Source organism: Artemia franciscana, chromosome 15 (genome assembly GCF_032884065.1).
Source record: "Artemia franciscana chromosome 15, ASM3288406v1, whole genome shotgun sequence".
Taxonomy (NCBI): Eukaryota; Metazoa; Arthropoda; class Branchiopoda; order Anostraca; family Artemiidae; genus Artemia; species Artemia franciscana.
This window is the reverse complement of record NC_088877.1, coordinates 41,361,913-41,385,474: the sequence shown is the minus strand read 5'-3', so window position 1 is coordinate 41,385,474 and position 23,562 is coordinate 41,361,913. Positions and strand designations below refer to the sequence as shown.

Here is a 23,562-nt window from a genome sequence, read left to right as displayed (position 1 = left end):
ACAATATATCTTGTTATATTTAGTAAAAGCTTTACAGAATACTAAATTCAGATACGCTACAAATCCTCCATCAGTTGAACTCCAACGCTACCCAACATTGCTACGATAAAAATACCACACAAGGCAAACGGTTCTTGGCATTTTTCCCACAGAAAATTCTCTCCGCGGAAAATTCTACCCACGCAAGAGATTTAGCAGCCAAATAGAAAGTATGACAAATAAAAATAATGAAGAAAAGAAGGGAATATTCTACTTATACTCCAAAATATAGGAAGAATGTACAGCATTGGATATCCTATAATATTTGTTTTTACATTTTAATCTAAATCAATTCATTTTTTTGTGTTTTTGGGGGGTTTGAGTTATCATAGCAGGGTAGGATAAGGGTTAAAGGAAATAACTTGAAAATGATAAATCACTGGCAACTATAGAAGAGACACAAAGAAATTTTCGGGGGAAACACCAGAACCCCCAAGGCGAAACCTTATGCAAGCAAGATCTTAAAATCTGAAGCAAGCAAAAGCTTAAAGCAAGATGTAAGTAAGTAAGTAAGTAAGACGGCACTAGACCCTTAAGGTCCAAACCGGCGGTGCTGATCTCCGTTTCATGGCCCTTTACCCAGGAAGTGCAATGGGGGGTTGGGGGCCAACTATCCTGTGCTTTCACACACCCTTCCTGCTTACATTCCCCAGATTTCTCCAGGTACCCATTTAGAGCTGGGTCGACTCTGGCTGAGCTTACAGAGTCACGCCACTAACCCCCATCCCAAACTAAATAACTGGTCACAACTGGATTGAACCTGTGCCCCTTGGACACAGAATTCCCATGTCAGCGCGCCAACCACTCAGCCAGGAAATGTACAAGGAAGAATTTATCTAAAATTAAGCTATAGACAAAGAGAAATAGTTAAATAGTTTAATCTCTTTGGAAGGTCAGAAACTTCTATATACCCTATTAATTTTTAAAAGTGAAAAAATTAGAAAAAGAACCTTTGAAGTAAGTTATTTATCAAAAATACGCAGCCTATTATTTCCTATTATAGATATGTTTTTTCTAGAGATTAACACATTTGGTTATATCAAGAAGAAACACATAAATGTAAACATAAAAAAACTTATGTTCTATTAAAAAGCAAATTCAAGTGCCTTTGCTTTATAAAAAAAGTTGACGAAGAGTTACAGAAAAGAAGCTTATGAGAACCAAGACGAATATATTAAAAGGATAAGGTGCTATGGGAAAAAGATCAGATCAGAAATTAAATAAAAAATCAAAAAAAGAAAAAAAAGTATCATAGCAATATGGTCAATGGGACAACTAAAGCGGATAAGTCATGTGCAGGAGGGGGGGGGGGGGGTAAAATACAGAAAACCAAGTGTGAACTGAATTTAAAAGAAGTTAGAATTAGCGTTTTTGCTTTTCAACCTTGAAAACTGACATTTCTCAATTTACAGCTCTAATTGGAAGCATCGGGTAGGCAAACATAGGGTTGTCAACCATCCTAGCTAATCTCCTTTCAATCAGACGCACCTCATTTTCCAAAACTAAATATTAAAGAAAACTAAATCTATAAACTAAAAAAGGGTGCTTCACTCTATGTTCTCTTATCAATAGAAATGAACAGCCAGAAGATGAGACAAAGGAGTATACATTTTTCCATCCAGCTCATGCTAGAAGACGCATAGTCAAATCATTTAGAGCATTAATACCTGTCCTCCTCAAAGAGTATTATGAGTATAATCTAACCTACCCCCCTCCTAAGTCTACTCCAGCAGGTCAAGAAAATAAAACAAAAGTGACATATAAAAGACCTGTATCTGAGTGGGAATGGCAAAATTTAGCAATAACATCGAAAATATAAATGCCTGCTTGTACCACACCTTTTTTTACTACCTATGAACTTTATGATTATATATCTAGGTTCTTTATGCTATTTTATTGTTGTTTTTTTTTACTTATAGTAAATAGTAGGGATTAGTTCCTATGATCATACCCTTCCATTAGGGGATGAAGGGAGATACAGGTGGAAACAACCTTCTAAGATGGGCCCAAAAATTACTACCCTCCTAGAAAAACTATGAAACAATAATGAAGTGTGGGGCATTTCAGACCCACCCACTCCCTAGGACATAATCTTGAATCCCCACCCCATTTCTTTTTTTGTGTTTCTGTGTGTACTTCTAAGGCTAAGGTGTTGCACAAAATGTTAGATTTGCATTACCATGGAAATTGTTTCTACTCATGTTTGCTTCAATCATTTGTTTTTTTTTTTTTTTTTTTTTGTCTGTGATATATCCCAGGTACATATCAAAAAAGGAAGGAAAAAAGAGAAGTTTACCCAGGAACTGCCAGAGCAGGTATCCATTCCTTAAGGAATTTTATGGAAACATAAATATAAACCAAATTCTCCAATTGGGCTTAATAGCATACTTGTTTCAGAGTTTATATCCTCTTTTTGAAATGCTATATGATACCACTTCTCTTCTAAAACTTGGGATATGTACCACCACTTTCACTAAAAAAAAAATAAAGTGCAGATCAGAGCAAAGATTTTAGAATAAAAGACTTTTGCCAGAAAAGCATCAGAACAATATTGAATATTGCAAAAGTTTGCATTTTATATACCATTGTGTTTTGAATGTTGCTATGGAAGGTCTCCCCTGCCCTCCCAAGTGAGTTTAGTTGAAATGTATACATACCCAGCCAATTATATCTGTAAAGGAGAGCATATCTTTACATGTCTTCTTTGTTGAAGACTTTCTGTTATGGCTTTCCTCATGTTTGTCTTCGTCTCCTAGCCTGTTACTGTTTTGACTGATACAGTTCACAAGTCCTCCAACTGGTTTGACCAGCTCTGTTTCTTCATCTTGTGCTTTAGATTCAAGGATGCCAATACCACCATTCAAACGAGGACCTATAAATTACTGTCTAGTTATATTTAAGAAACTAACAAACCATCTTATTAACTGTTTTTCCAAATGTAAGTCAGCCAATAACTTCAACGATGAGGAAAAGTTGCTTCTTAGATAAAATTAGCTAAGAATAGAGGTGTCAATGGGGTAGGTGGGAGGTAAATTGCTCACTCCAAAGATACTGAGATTCCTTTTTTGTGTGTGCGTATGTCTGTTTTCATTTGGAAATACAATTTTTGGTATTTTCAAATACCTAAAATAGTATTTACAGAATTACAAGTTTGAGAATTGCAGAATTTCAATGGTAGGCTACAAGCATCAGGGAACAGGTCAGGAGTCGAAATTCAAGGGGATGATAGGAAATGTCCTTCTGGATTTTCCTTCTTTGTGGTGGTCAGGCCCAGAAGTTATTGTTGACTTATTCAAGACATAATTTTTTATTATTTGTTAACTATTTATCGATTTTAATATACTTTACTGTCTACTAAATATCCTTTATAGGTGCATATATCTCTCTCTTTTTCTGATATGCAAAATGTTATATCAAAGGGGTTGACATTTCATGTGTAAGATTTTAATTTAAAAAATACAAAAATTAGGCAATGAAAATAAGAAATGATTAGACATATCATAAAAATCTTGTTATCCTGAACTTTTTTAAACCTGTGCACTTGCTGCCAGCTAACTATACACCTTTTTTGTGCATTGAATGAGGCTTGTAAAGTTATTGCCTACATGCAAACATTGATGTGTAAAAATGAACCCAACAATTGAATGTAAGCTGAGGTAAACATTTACCAATTTGAACAAGCTATAATTGGACAGGTTGAACAAATGAACATGCTGAACTTATATCTTCAGTCAAAATCCCCAGTCAATGAATAAATTGCAGCCAAGAAAGCCATGAATATGATGTGGAGGTTGAGATGGCAAAAAGGAGGTACTGAGACAATAAGGGAAAATAAAAGAGTGATAACAACAAAATAGAATCTCATAAATAAGAAAAATGACTGATTAAAAAAAAGTTAATCTGCTTTCTACACATGTGTATAATGTACAGAATAGTTATATAGCCATTGCTAGAAAAAGTGTATCCACTCAAACTCTGCAGCAGGGGTGTAAGGTATATACCTCTTTATAGGAGGAATTTCTAAGGGGGCAGAATCCATCCTTATTAGATTCCACAAAGATATTTCATGGTGCATATCAAATTTTTTGTTGTGTAGCTATAAAAGTAGAATAAAGCTTAATGAATAAAATAATACATTAGAATAAAGAGATGGAAAAAATTGCCAAAAAATTAATGAAGTACTACACAGGCATAAATACTTCTAAATAAAACACTCAGGTTTACTTAGGCCTTGAAATATACTTTTACTAGGTTTTGACCCTCCCCTCAAACCTCTTAGAGAAACGTTTTGACTCTCCTCTCTAATTATTAAACTGTGTGCTTATGCTTAAACAATTCAATAACATCATAATTTTGGCTTGGCAAATGGATATATTTACTAATGGATTCAATGATAAAAGTACCTTGTCCTTTTGATGCAAGTTATAGTTGCATGCTTGATTCAAAACCACTTATTTTAGAGGGAATGTATACCTTAAATTTGGCTATCATATGGCCTTTTTTCAGCTCATCTTAGATTTTAATGTGATTCTATTTTTTTGGAAAAACAGATTTTTTTTTTAATTGACATAGTTTTATCATTGGTTAAAATTATGAATATTTGCCAAGTTTTTTCATATTTTCTGCTTAAGAATTAAAATGTTGGATTACAAATATAAATTGTGGACGAAATTGAAATATTCAGTCAAAACCTTAAATCAACCCCAATTTGAAGGCCTAGACCTTCAGAGACATACTCAGAAGAAGAGTTCCTTAAAAAAAAATGATCATTCCATCCTTATTTCCATCAAGGACAGAAAACGTTCTTTATTATAGAATCAAAAGCAACTTGTTGATCCTGAGAAAAGTGGAGTTTACTTGACATAAAAAGCTGATCCACACTGCAGCCTTTGCACCTATATACCAGAATCCTGGAGCCACTTGATTTTTGAATGTCAATGCATCCAGCAAAAAGTTATCAACATTGGGAGAATCTTCAGTGAGGTAAACCTCTAGCCTTACATCAGCATTTTGTGACTCTGAAGCCTACCAGCTAACACTGAAAGACATTTATATAAAGCATTTTTGATTTCATAAGAAACAATAATATCTGCAAGCAGATCACAGAGATTGTAGCAAGACTTATTCTTGACCCATCATCACATGCAGATTGGAAATTGTTGTGAAGCCAAAAGAAGACAAAAATAGACTCCAGAAGGCTTGGCTTCCCTAGAAGATTCAGCAGCAGGTTTGTGGAATCAATTTTTAATGCAAGTTTTATAGTCAGGGAGGGCCATTATTGTTTATGTGAATTGAAAACTAGCATTATTTTTTTTCTATGGGCTAAAGTCATCCTGTAGACATCCTTGAATATATACATATTTAAAACCACCATTTTATTAAAAGCATCATTGAAGGCAGAAATATTTTGTTTTAGCTGTCTGTCTTTTAGCCTAAATAAAGACAGATTAAGGTTTCTTAAAAAGAGTTCTTGTTGTATTTATACAAAAATACAACCAAAATTTTCCTAATGACTTGCCTTAATGGAGGTATAGGCTACTTGGTCCTGAAAATTTAATTGATGTGTCTGCATGGCCTGAAATTTCCAAACTGATCACCACAAAAATTTCAATTTTTATACCAAGAAATAATATAGCAGCATGTGGAGACAAAGAGACGTCCTACTAAAAACAAAAATCCAGATCTTTGAAGCAACCGTCCGCTCCGTACTCCTTTACGGATGCAAGACATGGCCCCTGAAAGCAGCGGATGTTCATGCTCTCGAAGTATTCGACCACTCCTGCCTGAGACAAATCCTCGGTGTCTCCCTCCGAGACAGAATTAGCAACGTCGAAATTCGTAGACGATGCCACCAGAAGCATGACATTGAAGCCCTAATAAAAAAACGCCGCCTAACTTGGTTTGGCCATGTTTGTCGGAGGTCAGATGACACCCTCACTAAAAAGGCGCTATACTGCAAACCCCTCGCACACTGGAAGAAGAAGCGAGGTGGACAAGTCAAGACCTGGCTTAACACACTCAAGGCGGACCTAGAGCTGATTGGTGGTTTCTGACGACACAGCCAAGATGGGACAAGCAGTGGCTTGAAATATGTGCACCACACACACACGACCGAGCGGCTTGGCACTCAACCGTCTGCCAGATCATAGCGCCAGGGAGAGCTGAAGAGCTTGTGTCCTGAAACAAGTACAAGTACAAGTATAGCAGCATTCTTCTTCCAAAATTTAGTGTCCTTGTTGGAGTTCCATAGGTCAAGTCTATATTACCTTATTCCTTCAAACCCGGTGAAAAAAAGAACTTTTAGGATAATTTGGCATTTCTCAAATCAATACAACCTGTTTTTATGGCACTTGGTATTTACCAAGTGACATATGGCAATCACAAATTATGTCGGTCTGTCAGTTAATCCTGGTTTTGCTAGCTTAGGCACTTCCAGATAAGCTAGGACAATGAAATTTGGCAGGCATATCAAGGACCAGACCAGGTTAAATTAGAAATAGTTGTTTCCCTGATTCAACCATCTGGGGGGGGGAGTGGGGGATGGTTAATTTGGAAAAATTGGAAAAAATGAAGCATTTTCAACTTACAAACAGGTGACCTGATCTTAGTTATATTTAATATTTAGAAGGATATTGTGTATCAGAGCTCTTGTTTTAAATCCCAACTGGGTCTGGTGACATTGGGGGAGGGGAAGTTGGAGGAAGAAACCTAAAATCTTGAAAAACACTTAGAGTAGAGAGATCAGGATGAAACTTGGTGGGAAAAATAAGCACAAGTCTTAGATGCATGATTGACATAACCAGAATGGATCTGCTCTCTTTGGGGGAATTGGGGGGAAGGTTAAATTTGAAAAATTAGAAAAAATATGGTATTTTTAACTTACAAAGGAGTGATTGGATCTTAATGAAATTTCATATTTAGAAGAACCTCATAACTCAGATCTCTTATTCAAATCCCAATCCAATCCAGCGTAATTGGGAGGAGTTGAGGGGGGGCTGGAAATCTTGGAAAAGACTTAGAGTGGAGAATTCAGGATGAAACTTGGAGGGAAGAATAAGCACAAGTCCAAGATACATGACTGACATAACCAGACTGGATCTGCCCTCTTTTGTGGAGTTGGAAGAGGGGGGGGGGGGTAATTTGGAAAAAATCAAAAAAATGAGGCATTTGTAACTAACAAATGGGTGATCAGACCTTAATGCAATTTGACATTTAGAAGGATCTTGTGCTTCAGAACTCTCATTTTAAATCCAAACCAGATCTCGTGAAACTGGGACAGTTGGAGGGGGAAACTGGAAATCCTGGAAAACATGAAAATTGAGGAATCTTTATCTTATGAATGGGTGATAGGATCTTAATGAAACTTGATATATAGAAAGATCTTATGTCTCAGATGCTCCATTTTCAATTCGAATTAGATCCAGGGACATAGGGGATTGGAGGGGGGAAAGAGAAATCTTGGAAATGCTTAGAGTGGAGAGATTGGGATGAAACTTGATGGGAAGAATAAGCACAAGTTCTAGATACATGATTGACATAATTAGAATGGATCTGATCTCTTTGGGGGAGTTGGGAGTGTGTTTAATTATGAAAAATTAGAAAAATTGATGTATTTTTAACTTAAGAACAGGTGACCAGGTCTTAATTAAATTTGATATTTAGAAGGACTCATGTCTTCGAGCTCTTATTTTAAATCCTGACTAGATCTGGTGACATTGGGGGAGTTGGAGGGAGAAACTAGAAATCTTGGAAAATGCTTAGAGTGGAGAGATCAGGATGAAACTTGGTAAGTAGAATAAGCAAAAGTTTTAGATATATGATTGATGTAACTAGACTGGATCCACTCTCTTTGGAGGAGTTAGGGGGTCCAGTGCTTTGGCAAGTTTGGTGCTTCTGAACATGCTCGGACAATGAAAATTGGTAGGCATGTCAGGTACATGCACAAATCAACTTCATAAAATTGTTTTTTACCAATTCAACTATCTGGGGGTTTGAAGGGAGAGCCACAATTTGGAAAAATGAGGTATTTTTAGCTTACAAGTGGGTGATCAGACCTTGATGAATTTTGATATTTTGAAGGACCTTGTGTCTCATAGCTCTTATTTTAAATCCTGACCAGCCTCTCATTTTCCTTTAAAATCAGTCTATTGATTCTTAGACTTTTTGCTAGAGCTTACACATTATGAGCTCTTGGCTCTTCCAACCTTGTCACAAGTGCCATAAGAGCTCTTAGCTTTTGTTCATTTTAAATATTCAATGTCAATGGCAGGGTGGTGGGGGTGTTGAATGATTAAGCTTAAGCCAACTTATAGGGGATATTGCCAGATGGTAAATTTGATTGTCTATACATAGGCCTATACAAGTCTTCATATTAACCAACCAGTATTTAAGCCAAGGAGCCCACCTGGACATAAGGAAACATGTTAAGAAAACAATTCTTACTCTATTAAATGCAAAATGATCATAGTTAACACACTTTGCAGGGAAAGAACCTTTAACTTTGCTTCTATCCTTGCATTTTTAGTTTTTCTAAGAAATTCATGAATTTCTTATAACCTATATGTTTACAGAGTATATACCCCCAGCCCCTCAATTTGCAAATATATACCAAGAATTATATGTTGAATTTAAATATAACATTTCTTTGAGTAAAATTCTAGTTAATTGACTTCTTGCTATCTTGGAAAGGGTTTAGGTTAGGAAAATGAAACTTTCAGGGATGGGTCTACAGGCTAAAGTATACCCTGGGGAGGTATTTTAAAGTACCCACATCTAATCCTTCACTCTCAAGAGGGCCCTGAAATTTGCCTACATGACAGATCAACCTTATAAAATGGAATTGAGCAAAGTTATGAAGCTGAAAACAATTTTGTTGTACTTCAATTAAGTAGAAGATCTATTTTGCAAGGTTTCACTTTTATAACACACATATTTTTAAAGATCATCAAAGGTCAGGACCCTCTGGAGGTAGAAGGAGTGGAGGTAGTTGCTTCAAAATACCTTCCTGGGACACACTTTAGTCTCTAGATTCATCCTTGAAAGTATCATTTTCCTAACCTAAACCCTTTCTGAGATAGCAAGAAGTCAATTAACTAAAATTTTACCTTTCTTTACATCAAAAATGAAGTTTATCCCCATATTAGTCATATGGTGGATATCCCATTTAGGCTATAGTGATTAAGCTAGTTGTTATGGTAATAAATATTAAGTTCAGAAAGGGTGCTGGATTGTGAATTGAATGGCTTTACATTTTTTTGGTAAGCAATACTATCTAAAATAGGCTGAGCAGCTTAGCCTATTTAGCTTTTAAGCAAAAACTTCTCATTAGAGACAGCAGCCAAGGCTACACTGTGTGGAAAAATATTCTTATATCTAGATTTGAATTCCAAGATATACTTAACGGTAGTACACAATTAATGGATAACTTAACTATGAAAGTAAACTTTCCTTAAAAGACAAAATAAAATTATCCATTCAACCACACCTTTTTTAAATAGCTTTCCAATCGCCCTCAGCATTTTCCTCGATTTTCCTAAGTTGAATCTTCTGCTATTAAATATAATGCATAAACAAAATTACACGCAAAATGTAGCCATGAGCCTGAAAAAAAATCAACGGAAAAATGCCGAAAATCGACATGAACCTGAAAAAAACAAAACAACTACAATAAAAGCCAATATAACAAAACCTGCATCTGTGTAAGAGCTTTTTAGAGACTGAAAGACTCCGGCCTGACAAATCCATCTAGAAGTCATTTGAATCCTTGGTCAGCCCCACAGGCCATTGCAACCAAAACTATTTCGACCTTCGGTTGATTGCACCCAGCAAGAGCATTTCACCAAGGGTCACTAGTCACTAGCAACTTGATATATAGAAAATTAGTCAAAAAAATTTTTTAAGATTTTTTTGTACATTTGACTGGATGTAGTTCTAGCCAAGTACTTATAGGTTTTTTTTTTAACTAATAGGCAGCACATTCGTAGGTCAAAAAAAGGACCCAAATAATTTTTTATCAGGATTAAGCCAACAACTTACTATAGTTTTCGAAAACTAAATATATCCATGCATTCAGTTCCTTTTATTATTGCACCGAATATTTTCAAGAACACTATACCAATGGCCTCCATGAAGCTCTAAGACCCGTAATATGAAGGCTGAATAACACCAAAAATTTAAAACAAATAAACAAAAGAATTTACTTCAAGAAATTAGTGCAATAATACAAAAAATGTCATAAGAGAAGACACCAATCCTTGATCGATCCCCGCATTTGTGACCCATCGTTCCCTTGACACCCATCTAGTGCCGAGGGCAAAAACAGCTACCATCCAAGCTCATATAATAATAATTTCAATAAGAATAATTACAATAATAATAGTAATAACAAGACCTCCGTTGCCTGTGCAACGGGAAGTGTTGCAGCAACTGTGCCCTGTTCCTTAGGGCACAGTTGCGGAGCAACACGTGCAACTGTGCCCTACGGGACACAGTTGCTATTTCCGGGAAATCTGAAAGAGATACGGAAATAATGTCTTATAGTTTTCTGCTTAACTTTTGATGGTCTAAACTAGGAAAATATAAAACAAACCAAATTCGCCAAAAAATTTAAATTGCCCTGAGGGCATGACAAAACTTCCAAATAGAAAAACCCAAAGAAGGAATTTTATTTCGGAGAAACTATTGTAAGCTCCAGTTGTTAGGAGATCGAGACCTGTCGAACCGCGTTGGAAAAAAAATTCTAGCTGGTCCAGAACAGAAGTTACCTCTAGAACGTCGAAACTTCGGAAATTATTTCTTAGAGAACGAAGCAACTTGGTATATAGAACACTTCACTTCTTCTTGCATACTTTTCATAGCATTACTCGATAAAAAATATAAGAAACATCAAATTCTAAAATTTGAGAAAATTCCAAAAAAAATCGGAACGAGATGGACTTTTCCGGAATTATTTCCGGGAAATCTGTAAGAGCTACGGAATTTTGTGCTCCGGTTCTCGAAGAGACAAATGAAAGTTCTACATGAGTTCAGCATAACTGTATTTCTAACAAGTTTATTTCCGAAGGAAATAAACTTGTTTATTTCCGCCAAACATCAAACGCACAGTTTCTAAGAAAAAAACCGTTTTATTTTTTTTTATGGAAAACTGTTAGAAATTTTAGGAACTTCTCTGGAACTTTTTTACTCTGTTTCACGTTTCCCTTCCCTCTGAAAAATCTCAAATTTTTAACTTTTACCACTTCGGAGCAACAGGTCGCTGATCACGGTGAGAAAAAAAAACAAAACAAAAAAAACTCCGAAAGCAGTAGTGTTGCTCCGCAACACAAAATAATTCTAATAATAAAAAATAAATCAAATTTAAACTAATCAATATCATATTTTATATTTTATACTTTTATACCTGTTTATATTTTAACGTAAAAAAATTCTTGAGCTGAGTTTTAAAAGTACGAAAGGAGTGACAGCCTTGGATCTCATCATGAGTGCGTTCCATGCTTTAGGACACGTGACAGAAGGATTAAAACCAAACATGACTATTTTTGTTTGCAGAATTTGCATGTAGTTTCTATTTCGAAGCGTATACGAGTTTTTATCTTGCACAAAATATTGTGAAAAAGATTCAAAGCACGTAAGCAACTCACCATGGAGAGACTTAAAAATAAAGGTTGCACAAGACGTAGTATACAAAGCGTCTGTAGTTAGGAGGTCATGTTGAAAGTCTAAATTCCGTCATTTAATGATTCTAGGAGCTTTCTGTTGGGTTCCTTTAATGTGGTGCATCAGAGAAGGAAATGTTGACATCCAAATAGCGTTACAGTAAGTCAGATATTATTAAATCAGAGAAAAATACAGTGTACGTAAAATTAATCCCGGAAATGTGCGTTTTAATTTACGAATGATGCCCAGATTTCGCGAAAGTTTCGTTCTGATCATCTCAATGTACTTCGTGAAAGACAGATTTTCATTCAGTAAAACACCAAGAAATCTCACATGTCTTTCCGGGTCGACATAATGGTCAATTAGATGTCTAAAGTACAGTAAACGATGGATATATCTGTTTCGTCCTCGAAAATGTCCGAAAGTGAGATTTCAATCCATTCAGAACAATCAAGTTGGAGTCAAACTACAAGTATATGTTTTCCATAGTAATTCTAAGTTTTGCTCTCAATGCCAACTCTGTCTGCTCCGTGAAGGCGACGTTACTATCATCAGCAAAAGCCACTAGAATTCCATTATTATTAGTCTCATTAGCAATCGAGGGATGAACTTTATTGCTGCAACACAGATTGCAAGAAACGCTAGGAACTTTATTAGAAAACACATTATAAAGATCATTGACGTAGATTAAGAATATTGTCGGCCTAAGGACAGAACGTTGTGGCAAACCAAAATCAACATTAAAAGACGGTAGAAGATCCGGATCAAATGAAATTTTCCTTTCATGAATTCAAGATTCAAACCATGTTAAAGCTTACATCTTACATCTACATGGGAAAGCTTACCCAGAAGAATACGATGAGTTAAACTTTTGAATGTCTTTTTACATAAAGAAAAATACCAGCAGGTTTTTTACCAGATTCAAGGGCACTAATAATAAAATTTACTAAAACTGCACAAGCTATATCTGTTGTGTGCTTAAAGCGGCATTGTATACCTTTTACAAAATTTAGGGGAAATTAAGGAAAATACAAACACTTTGCCTCAATTTACATTGTATAAGGAGCATCAGTCGCTTTTATAACTAGAACACACAGCAACCTGACGAACAGAGTACGTTCTATTACATTCTTAATAAATAAACTGGATAATATAGCCCATAAAAAGCTGTATGATGTAGAATTTGCCCAAGATCACTGAACAAAATTATCAAATATTTCTTCGGAGACCAAAATGCTCTTCAGTTACAATCGTTTTGAACAACCGGTTTTCAGTTAAAATACGGTTTTCTTTTCGGTGGTAAATAGTTACGCAAATCTGTTCAACATGTGACGAGTGAGGCGTCGTTCAAATCCAAATAAACTGACAAGTCCATCAAAGCCCCTTAGAACTCTAAAATTATATACCATATAACGACAAACGTAACTTTGAGGGGAACGTGACGCCAGCAACAACACTCAACCATCTGAAGGATTAAGGCACTTAATCTCGTGCTTGTTAGTAAACGGTAGTGTTCTGTTTCGCCTGTCTTCGTATTTCCATGATTCTGTCGGTCCACTCACTGAAATCCATTTTCAGTAGTCCACGTTTATATCTAAAATGTTTCAGTAGTGTATGTGTCTATCTAAAATCTTGGAAGGACATGGAGCCTTGAAAAGAATGCCAATTCAAAAAGACAGAAGAGGATCATCTTATAGAACAACAACATTGAGACATGGCATTTGTCTCCTTTTTTGTCAAGGAAAAAGGAGACATGCGCCATAAAATTAAATAATCTTGAATTCACTTGAAACACTTGAATTTAATTTGTACCTCTGAAAGGAGAACAAAAAATTGGTTTAGAATAATTTGTATCCATTAACCTCATCCTTCAAAGTGATCACAGCCGACAAACTTTCTGTTTTTTGGCTTTCCTGAAAAAAAAAATAATACAGAAATGGCACAATGCCTTCCAATCATAATGACATTATGGCATATTCACTTCCAAAATAGGTGATACATCTCTGGAACAATTAAAGGGATTGAGTTAAATCTTTCAGAACATGTTCAGGTGAATGCTGCACTCGATTAAAAGACAATATGTGCATCTTATTTCTCAATAGGGCGTATCTGAAATATCTCAAGGATGTCTAATAGTTTTAGATAGAAATTTTCAGGGAAAATTTGAGGGGGATATTGAAATGAATCAAAAGACGCTAATTAGAACTAATAAACTATGCTTCGATATTTTAATTATTAAGACCGAAGAGGTAAAAAGAATTTAAAGATATTTATTACATTAACCAATAATTTAACTTTGATAATAAAAACGAGAGGACATTAACTAAAAAAAACCTTTCCTTAAAAAGAAGTTTTCCAATGGAAAATAAAGAGCCAAATTAATCTAAAGACATTGCATTAATAAAGTCCTATGATACCTCAAACCCAAAATGACCGGAATTTACTATTAATGAATAAATGAAACCCAAAACAAACAGAAATTACAATAACCGATCATAAAGGTAACAGATAGTGATATAAATAAAAACATAAATCTTAAAAAGAGTAAAAATTAAATTGAATGTTTAAGTCAAACTTAAAAAAATGAACGATAATAACAAACAGATGTTTACTTACTTTTCTTTTTCCCCCTTCCCTAACCGTAACAGATAAAAAAAAAAGTTTTTTCAACTGCAAGTAAGGGGAAACACTAAAACTTAAAACAAACATAAATTATAGCGTACATGACGGTGGTAAAACACCAGCCTCAACACCAGGCTCTTCACGCTAAAGTTTTGAGTACTTTTAAACAAGCTTCTTCTTATTTTAACTAAACAAACCTTGTGTTTCATGAGTCGTTCTTAAGGAATTGGAACAAATTTCCATCTTTAGCATAAAGAGCGAGTTGTGGAGGTGGGAAAAACCCCTCTCATACACATAATAATTTCTGTTCGTTTTAAGTTTTCATGTTGCTCCTTATTGGCAAAAACGAGTTTTTTTATTTAATTTCCGATCGTTTTTAAATAATACCAGGAAATCCGGCACCAACTACACGGAAAAATCACTCTTCCCCACGGAAATATCTTCTAAGCAATTCCATACTGGTGAAAACTTACCCTGGATAATTACCCTTAACATTTCCACGCATAAAACTGAGTCGGCAAAGAGAACGCAAGACATAAGAATAATTTCGTATAGGATTGTAGCGAATTCTCTCAGCGTAAAATTCCCCCCTGAAAATTTTACCCCATAAAAACTTCCCTCCACAAGTAAAATTCTTCTCGTGGGAAAACCCCCCAGCAGAAAATTCGTCTTCCGCACCTAAAAATATGTATGCATACTTCCCAAGAACATATAACCTACTACACATAATTAATAGGTAAATATTATCAAACAGTTCGTGGTAACGAACTGTAGTAAGGAGTGACCCGGCTCAATAGTAACCGAAACTCTAAAAATGGAATTTTGATACCAATAGTTACAACAAAAGAATTGCATTTTAATGCTGATTTTAAATATATAAGTTTCATCAAGATCAGTCTTGACTCTTCAAAGTTACGAGCCTTAGAAAAGTTGCCTCATTTTAGAAAATAGGGGTAACACCCCTAAAAGTCATACAATCTTAACGAAAATCACACCATCATATTCAGCGTATCAGAGAACCTTATTGTAGAAGTTTCAAGCTCCTATCTACAAAAATGTGGAATTTTGTATATTTTGCCAGAAGACAGATCACGGATGTGTGTTTATTTGTTTTTTTGTTTGTTTGTTTTTTTCCCAGGGGTGATCGTATCGAATGAGTGGTCCTAGAATGTCGCGAGAGGGCACCTAGGCCCCCTCCCAAAAAACTAGAGGGAAACTAGGCCTCCTACCTAGCTCCTTTTTTCTCAAAATCTTCCGATTAATTGCAATTAATTAATATGCAAATTTCGTTTTAATTATCTATGTGCAGAGAGCCAAGATCAAGAAACATGGATTAATTCAAAAACGTACAGAAATTAAATAAAAAAAAACAAGTTTTTTTAAATGAAAGTAAGGAGCAACATTAAAACTTAAAACGAACAGAAATTTCTCTGCATATGAAAGGGGCTTTTCCTCCTCAATGTCCCGCTCTTTACGCTAAAGTTTCTTACTGTATAAAAAGTGGAGTTAAGAGAAAGAGTCAAACTTTAGCGTAAAGAGCGAGGCGTTGAGGAGGAAAAGCCCCTTTCATATACGGAGTAATTTCTGTTCGTTTCAAGTTTTAATGTTGCCGCTTACTTTCATTTAAAGAAAAACTTGTTTTTTTTATTTAGTATCTGAAAGACCTATTTCCACCCTTGCTATGCTATCTCCATATGTTATCTGCAATTTTAATCTGAAGGTCATGTTATCTCCAAAGATTTTAAAGTTATTGGGCCTTTAAACTATGCTGAACAGCATGGTTATCTCAGAATTTTGATCAGACGATTCTGGGAAAATACGGGGTGTGGGAGGGGGTGTAGTTTCCTTCCAATATTTTTGGACACTTAAAAATGGCAGTAGAACTTTTAATTTTACTTCGAATGAGCCTTCTCCCAATATTTTGTAACTGATGGGTTGATACAATCACCCATGAGAAAAAAGCGAAAAATTCGGAAAAGCAAATACAAACACATTCGTGATCTTTCTTCTGGCAAATAAAAACGAAGTTCATGTTTTTGCAAACATGAGCTTGAAATCCTTGCAGTTGAGTTCCCTGTTACGCTGAATCTGATGGTGTGATTCTTATTAAGATTCTTTGACTTCTAGGGGGGTGTTTTCTTAGGGGTGTCGTAGCCTTTGATGGGTAATAGTAATCTTAATGAATCTTATATATTAGAATCAGAAGCCAATTATTTTGGTATATCTATTGGTATCAAAATTCTGTGTTTTAAAGTTTTCGTTACTATTGAGCCAGATCGCTCCTTACTTACAGTTCGTTACCACGAACTGTTTGAAAATACTTAAAGCCATTTCTCTAATTTTCGCTTTACTGAAAACAAAGTGCATTATAAATATTATTTTTAGATTTATAAGATTGTAAAATAAAGATAAAATACAGGTAAACACATTCTTAAATTGCTGAAATTTACAGGAATTATTATCCTTATAATTAAAATATTAAGTTTATTTTCATTAGTTCTGTCCTGTTATTTTGATAATTATGTGATTTATTTTTATTTGTCACCAATGTTTTGAAAAACTAAAGCACACTGTTCAAAATACATATAGTTTTCAATGAGCGTATATGATACAATAAGATTTCGAACTTCCACGGTTTGACGAGAGAGAAGGGGGCGGTAGCCAAACTATATTCATCCAAGGTGTCGAAATGCCATATCTTCAATATTTCAAGAGCTGTTCGGGAAGAATATTAAGTCAAAATATTCAGAGAATGTTAAGGGGGATGTTGAACTCAAGCCCACTAAGTGCACCCTGGTTGTCAATGGGCAAAGCTACAATATCTTGGGAATAGCTAAGGTTGTTTAGTTGAAAGTTTAAAAAAGTGTTGACTGGGGTACTGAAGTGAATCAAAAGATATCGTGAGTATCCAGGTTTTCAAAATTTCTTGTCTGCAATATCTCAAGAACTGGTAATGTTCCGAAACTTCAGGAAATTTTGAGGGGCGTGAAGAGCTAAATATAAAGATACTAAGCAGATCCAGACTGTCAAAATAGTGTTCAAAATAAAACAGCAACAGTAAAGGGTATCAAATTAAAGTTTGTAGAGAATATTGAAGAGTGTGTTGTGCATCCAGTTTCTGAATGCACATTGGATGCTATGTTTTCCATTATACACCTAGAAATCATTCAAGTAAAGGTTTTAAATAAAAGAGTCGAAAGAATAAAAAAAGAGAACTGAGTGTCTATGTCTCTTATGTCTCTACAATAAAGCTTGTCTCTATTGTATATTTATTCTGCTATTCAATTTTCATTCACTTATATATAGCATTTTGACCATTCTTCCAGAAGCTTATTTAGTATATTATCTTTAAATCACTGTCAAATTGAAATGTCAGTTCATTTGACCTAAAAAAAAAATATATATGAAATTACACACACACACACACACACACATATATATATATATATATATATATATATATATATATATATATATATATATATATATATATATATATATATATATATATATATATATATATATATATATATATATATATATATATATATATATATAAGGTAAAAAAAGGTAAAGGATACGGCATTAGACTTTACAGTCCCTACCGGCGGTGCTGATCTCCGTTTCTTGGCCCTTCAGCCAGGAAGTGCAATGGGGGTTGGGGGCCAACCATCCTGTGCTTTCGCACACTCTTCCTGTTTACCTTCCCCAGATTTCTCCAGGTACCCATTTAAAGCTGGATCGACTCTGGCTAAGCTTACAGAGTCACGCCCAACAGCACAAGCAAATGAAAAAAAAAGAAAAAAAAGGGGGACAGAAGGAGAAAAGGAAGACTGTTTTCCTACATTAAGTGATTAATACAGATCAGAACCCTACTGAGGGTGCTGAATGAGGCCTTAACCCTACTCGTCCATACAATCACATAGGTCAAACAGCATAGCCATACACGATCAACCATAAAGAATAATCCATGGACAGGCAGCCATGTCGTCAATAAGTATAAGTCGTCATTTACCAAACAATAAAGACAAATAATTCTGAGGCAACAGCCCAACACAAGGGGTTTTATATATATATATATATATATATATATATATATATATATATATATATATATATATATATATATATATATATATATATATATATATATATATCAGAATTTTATGTTTGGAGGAAATCTTATGGGTGTTAGCTTTCCAGAGGAAATTTTACGCAGTGGGGGGGGGGGGGGGGGGTAAAAAATGGGTGTGAGTGCTTGTTAAAATCAATATAAAAAAGCATCACGGGGAATAATTCTCCGTTGGGGAATTTTCTGGGGTAGAAACATTCCGCTGTAGTGAGGGGTTGATCCTGAAAAACTTTCCATGCAGGGGTGACGTCCGTTATGAAATGAAAAATAATCAGACATTAAGTTTGCTCCACCTCTGAGGAATTCATTTATTACTCCTGGCACCAGATTTCAGACAGTGCAACCTCTTCTACTAGTAGGATATCCTCGTCTAAACACCAAAGGTCTTCCAGTAACTCACTCAATACTACCTCTGGCTGCACTACCTTCAAATATACAAGGCAGAAATCTTGCCGTCAAGTGGACCTGGATTACTACCAAAGCCACCTGGTTACCCTAAAGCCGTACAAGGCGGTCAAACTCTTCTAACACCGATAAATCCATCTTTTCGTCTTAGAAATGTACCTCCAACATTGTCGCCAGTTCAACCAATTGCATCTCCTTATCAAAGTGTCTAAGACTAAGCGGAAAGCAGGTCATGCTAGTCTGGGGGGGAGGCTGTCATAAAAAAAGATTTAAAGGAAATTATAGTTCCTGGGAAGGTGTAAAGAGGGAGGTTTTGAATAGATTGGGACGGAGGAGGAGCGTGCGTAACTGTATTGGCCTCGGGTGACTTGGTGCTGTGGTGAGTTGTTAGTAGTAGTCCCTTGATATCTTCAAAGACTTTTGAGGAAAATTTTGAGACAGGCAAGTAGCTTAAAATAGTTGAAATATCCAGTAATTATCCCTCTGGATATGAAAAGACCGCCCTCTCCCACAAACAGCTCTTGGGGCAAGGGTTCTAAGTTCTGCAATTTGAATATTGTTCAGATACAGGATATGTTGCTAGGAACGAAGTACATGTTTGATTCTAGATGTCCAAACAGAATAAGGGTAATAAGGTGCAACCCTTATGGAAATTTGTGGGGAGTGTTGAGCCAAATCAAAACGCACTGCGTTTATTAAGATAGTCACAACGGTGCATCTAAAGAATGGCTTAGGGGGTCAAGTTGGAACTTTCAGGGAATGAGGATGGAGATGTCCAATTGACCAAAAGGCAATTCATGCACGTTAGTACTACTAATATTACTAGGACTATGGGTATTAGGGTGAAAATTCCATGGTACCTTACAAAAAAGTGCAAATTATATTTTGATTTTTAGTAGACACAAGGGTGCTTAGTTCTGATTTGATTATTTACTGTCATATCTTCTCGTTTTTGGTTAAATTCATTTCCTTAGAGTTATTTTCGGAGTTTTACACTTGGAAAGTAGAAGTTATTTTTGCTCCTATCGTGTTTAGTATAACTCTTTATTCTTTTTTGAGAAACTTTGTTTGTGGATTTTTTTTAATTTATTAGTTGTAAAGGTGGTGGATGCAGTGAATAAGTTAAAAGTAAAATAGCCGAATCCCAGAGACTCTTCTTTGTCTTAGTTGAAAAATTTTTGAAAAAATAGGAAGAAAAGTCTACAAACGAAAGATTAGACAATTAGAAGCTAAAGTAATGACAGTAGTCAAACATGCCTCTAAAAGGTCAAAATGGTTTAAAAGACGGAGGAGATTTTTTAGATGTTTTCCAGAGGAGGAATTGTCTGCGAATCCCCTTGGCTACCCGTCTGACTGACCGTGTTACAAACGGTGAGTTGTACAAGCATAATGTTATTCTACCTGAGTTTTTAGGGCTATAAGGAGAAAAAGGTTGAGCTGACTAGACATGGTTTGCGAATGAAGGATGGCAGATTCCAAAAGAGTTGTTCTTTTCGGCCAGCCATCTAGGGCCAAACAAAAAGCAGGTCATGCCTATATCGGACAGGAGGAGGTCATGAAAAATTTGAACATGAAAATTTGGTCATGAAAGACTTTAGAAAAATTTGAACTTTTTGTGAGGATGCAATGAGGGATGCTTTGAATTGGTTGGAAGTGGAGGAAGAGCGTATGGAGCTGTGTTGACCTCAGATGGCATATTGTTGCAGTGAATGGTTAGTAGCAGTGGTAGTCGTAGATTTTGGAAATGTATCCTGCCCTTCCTAATGTTTTGTAAATTAACCTTACTATACGTATGAAATTTTTATATGGTTGGAAACTAGCAAGCAAAAGGTAGACGGAAAGTAAATTGATCAGGTTAGGTCAGAACTTGGCCACACAATTATTTTTAAGGATTTTTGTAGGAGAATGCTTTTTCTGGAAGTACACTGTTCTGCACCCTTTTATCCCTCCTTAATTTAGTTTCACCCCCTTATATAAAACTTTGGTGGCATCTAAGAAAAATATGTGCGTTTACTAATTAAGAAATTAGAGATCAGAAGCTTTTAAAAAAAGGTTTTTTTTTCTTGACATCAATCAGAGCAACATTTATCGGAAAATCGGTACTGCAATTTCTGATTGGTCTATATATTGTATGTTTTTCTTGGTTCCTTTATCCTTTTGCCAATTAACAAGTTCAGGAGTTGTAAGACTTAATATGGCTGAACGAAAAGATGAGGATACTTTTTATCTCTAAAGCGTTCATGAATAAATAACCTTTCTCGTTTAAATGGTTTATTTCCTTTATCCAGAGATGTTTTATTTACATCTTCCCAATCAGTATTAACTTTTCTTTGTTGCATTGAAATATTGTTGCAAACCAAAGGATGAACGAAACTCGTCGTAAAACATCAAAATTTTATTTTTTACATGCTATACAAAACATCAAATAAGTATTATTAAGCAACTAAAACAAACATTGGACATGAAGAGCAAGGATTTTGTTTTGTTGAGCACATATTTCTATGCAAATAACTTCTGCAATACGAGTTTTACTTTACAAGTTAATTTTACTTGCTCTGTGCTCAAGTTCTTCTAGCTCCTTTTCATTGTCAATCTCATCTTGACTGTGAAGAAATGTAGGAGTTTCATGTCCAGGAGGTTGAGGTTCAGAGAAAGGACGTGGTTGTTTTACATGTTGAAAGCCTTTTTCGCTGTCAGTTATAGTCTCTAAATAAACTGCACGAAGAGCAAGGAGTCTTGCTCTTTTATAGTATCTTAGAGCAATAAGTCTCGTCAAACTTTCAATATCAGTTCCTTTCTTGCCAAATTCAGATTTTCCGGCAATAAGAAAATAGAGGTTCTCAGTTACATCAAAATCAAGATCCCCAAAAAAATCGCCATGGACGAAATCAAGAATTTTTCCTTTATTAATTGCATGAAGGTTTTGAAATTCATGTCGTCCACTGAATCTTTTGATCTCCAGATTGTTTGGTGTTATTATATCTGGCTTTCGCTTTAACAAACAATCAGCTTCCATTGCTGCTTTATTCGATGCAGTTGTAAAAACGTGTGCCATTTGCGTTGCAGCTCTTTCCAAACAGTACTTGTGATATATCTGCCGTTTTTCAGCTTCTATTTCAGCATTAAATAGAATGCTCAGGTTTTTTAAAAATTCTGCTCTGCCGGGGCATAAGTAGTGCCCTAGAAGTGTTGCATGTGCAGTAAATACTGTTGCTACTTTTATTTTCCATAGCCGCAGCATAATAAGACCCACTCCTGATAACCAGTCATGAAAGTGGCACACTATTTTTGAAGAATCAGCTCTAAATACACTTTGGAAATAACTAAATTCAGCAATAAACTGTGCTACCATGAAGCCAAATAAAACTGAATCATTTGATTCTTCATCAGAGTCTGGAATACCAATTTTGGTTTTTTCAAAAAGTTTTTGCTTATAGTAATCGATTTTATGTGATATGGAAGCGGTATCAAATAATACAACAAAAGGATTTCCCTCGACGAGCCAACTTCCAGTGTGAACTTGAAGTCCTGAGTCACGAATACTGCAAACAGCATCGTGAAGAGGACCTGGAGAAAATTCAAACTCATCTATTTCTTCTCTAGAAGACTTCCCTTTATAAGGGCTAAGAAGGACATATTGGTTTCCCATCGTTTCAAAGGAAAGACCAGTATTGGAGCGGATGACTGTGTATATTCTGTGTGAATACACACAGTCAAAGGTCACACCATGAGATTCTACATTAGAAGGATAGTGGCAACTCTCCTGATATTTGATGTGTTCTGTTTTCGCCTGATTCTGAGCTGGGACGACGAGATCCATGTCGCATTGAATCATGGCACCTGCAAAATAAAAAATAACATAAAATGTACACATTAACTACTGATTTAGTTAATAAGAAATTACTGAAATTGGAACAAAAAGAAGAATATGTAAGGATATTTTTTAATTAATAAAGAAACGCTTACACTGAAACTAAAAAAAAAAATTATAGTTCTGATTAAAATATTCTACTTGTGCCATGAAATTTATCTCGAAGATATTTCAGTTTTTTACTGATCATCAAATATGCACTTCGTTTGTTTTGTGACTCTTTTCTGAGGGTTTCGCTGTTTTTTTTATATATATAAATAACCTTTTCAAAAATGTTTAATCCAGAGGAGAAAGAAAAGAGGAGATCAATCTAGAGTCTTTTGCATACTGAAGAGTTGTAATTTTTGTTATTTTAGAATCCAATGGGAAATTGGAAGATCCGGTTTATAAATAGTTACTTACAGAAAATATGAGAAAATGAGTCTTAAAAAATATAGAACTTCCATTGATAAAAGGGCATTAGATTGTATATTTCGAAAAAAAGGGAAACATTGTTTCTTTGATGTATTTCCACTTTCATTTCACCTCCATTTTAAACCGGGCTTCTCTCAACCCGCTGCGTCGTTTAGGGGGGGAGGCAGTCCTTTTTCTAATAATTTAGAGAAAAATATTTTATATCCCATGCCCCTTAACAGTCTAGATATGGACCCTTTTTGCTCCCCCCCCCCCCAATACGCCCCTGATCTTAACCAAATATGACGGACCTAAAAAAAATCGATTGTCTTATCAGTGTTGCTATTAAAATGTTGACTCATTCTAAGCCTTTAATATATTACTATTTTTTTTAAATAATTTTAATGTGAAACAATTTGAACGTCAGTGTGAATTTTTCTAATCT

General features: G+C 35.2%; 2 protein-coding genes across 2 annotated transcripts in view; both read right to left on the bottom strand.

Annotated features, from left to right (window-relative positions):
- LOC136036481 (DAP3-binding cell death enhancer 1-like) overlaps positions 1 to 9,632 on the bottom strand; it is a 28,732-nt gene extending 19,100 nt beyond the window's left edge. Inside the window, exons 1-2 of the mRNA XM_065718740.1 lie at positions 9,524 to 9,632; positions 2,697 to 2,911 (exon numbers count right to left, since the gene is read on the bottom strand). Coding sequence (XP_065574812.1) covers positions 2,697 to 2,911; positions 9,524 to 9,557 — 249 coding nt within the window. The 5' untranslated portion in view covers positions 9,558 to 9,632. The remainder of the gene's footprint in view (positions 1 to 2,696; positions 2,912 to 9,523) is intronic.
- Positions 9,633 to 21,240: 11,608 nt separating this feature from the next.
- On the bottom strand, positions 21,241 to 22,689 carry LOC136036634 (glycogen [starch] synthase-like). The gene has a single exon (XM_065718934.1). It carries the CDS (start codon positions 22,686 to 22,688, stop codon positions 21,387 to 21,389), a length of 1,302 nt encoding a protein of 433 aa, XP_065575006.1. The 5' UTR covers position 22,689; the 3' UTR covers positions 21,241 to 21,386.
- Positions 22,690 to 23,562: the final 873 nt, after the last annotated feature.

Excerpts from the sequence above, each read along its gene's own strand:
- LOC136036634 (XM_065718934.1), bottom strand. The coding sequence starts at position 22,688 with ATGATTCAATGCGACATGGATCTCGTCGTCCCAGCTCAGAATCAGGCG.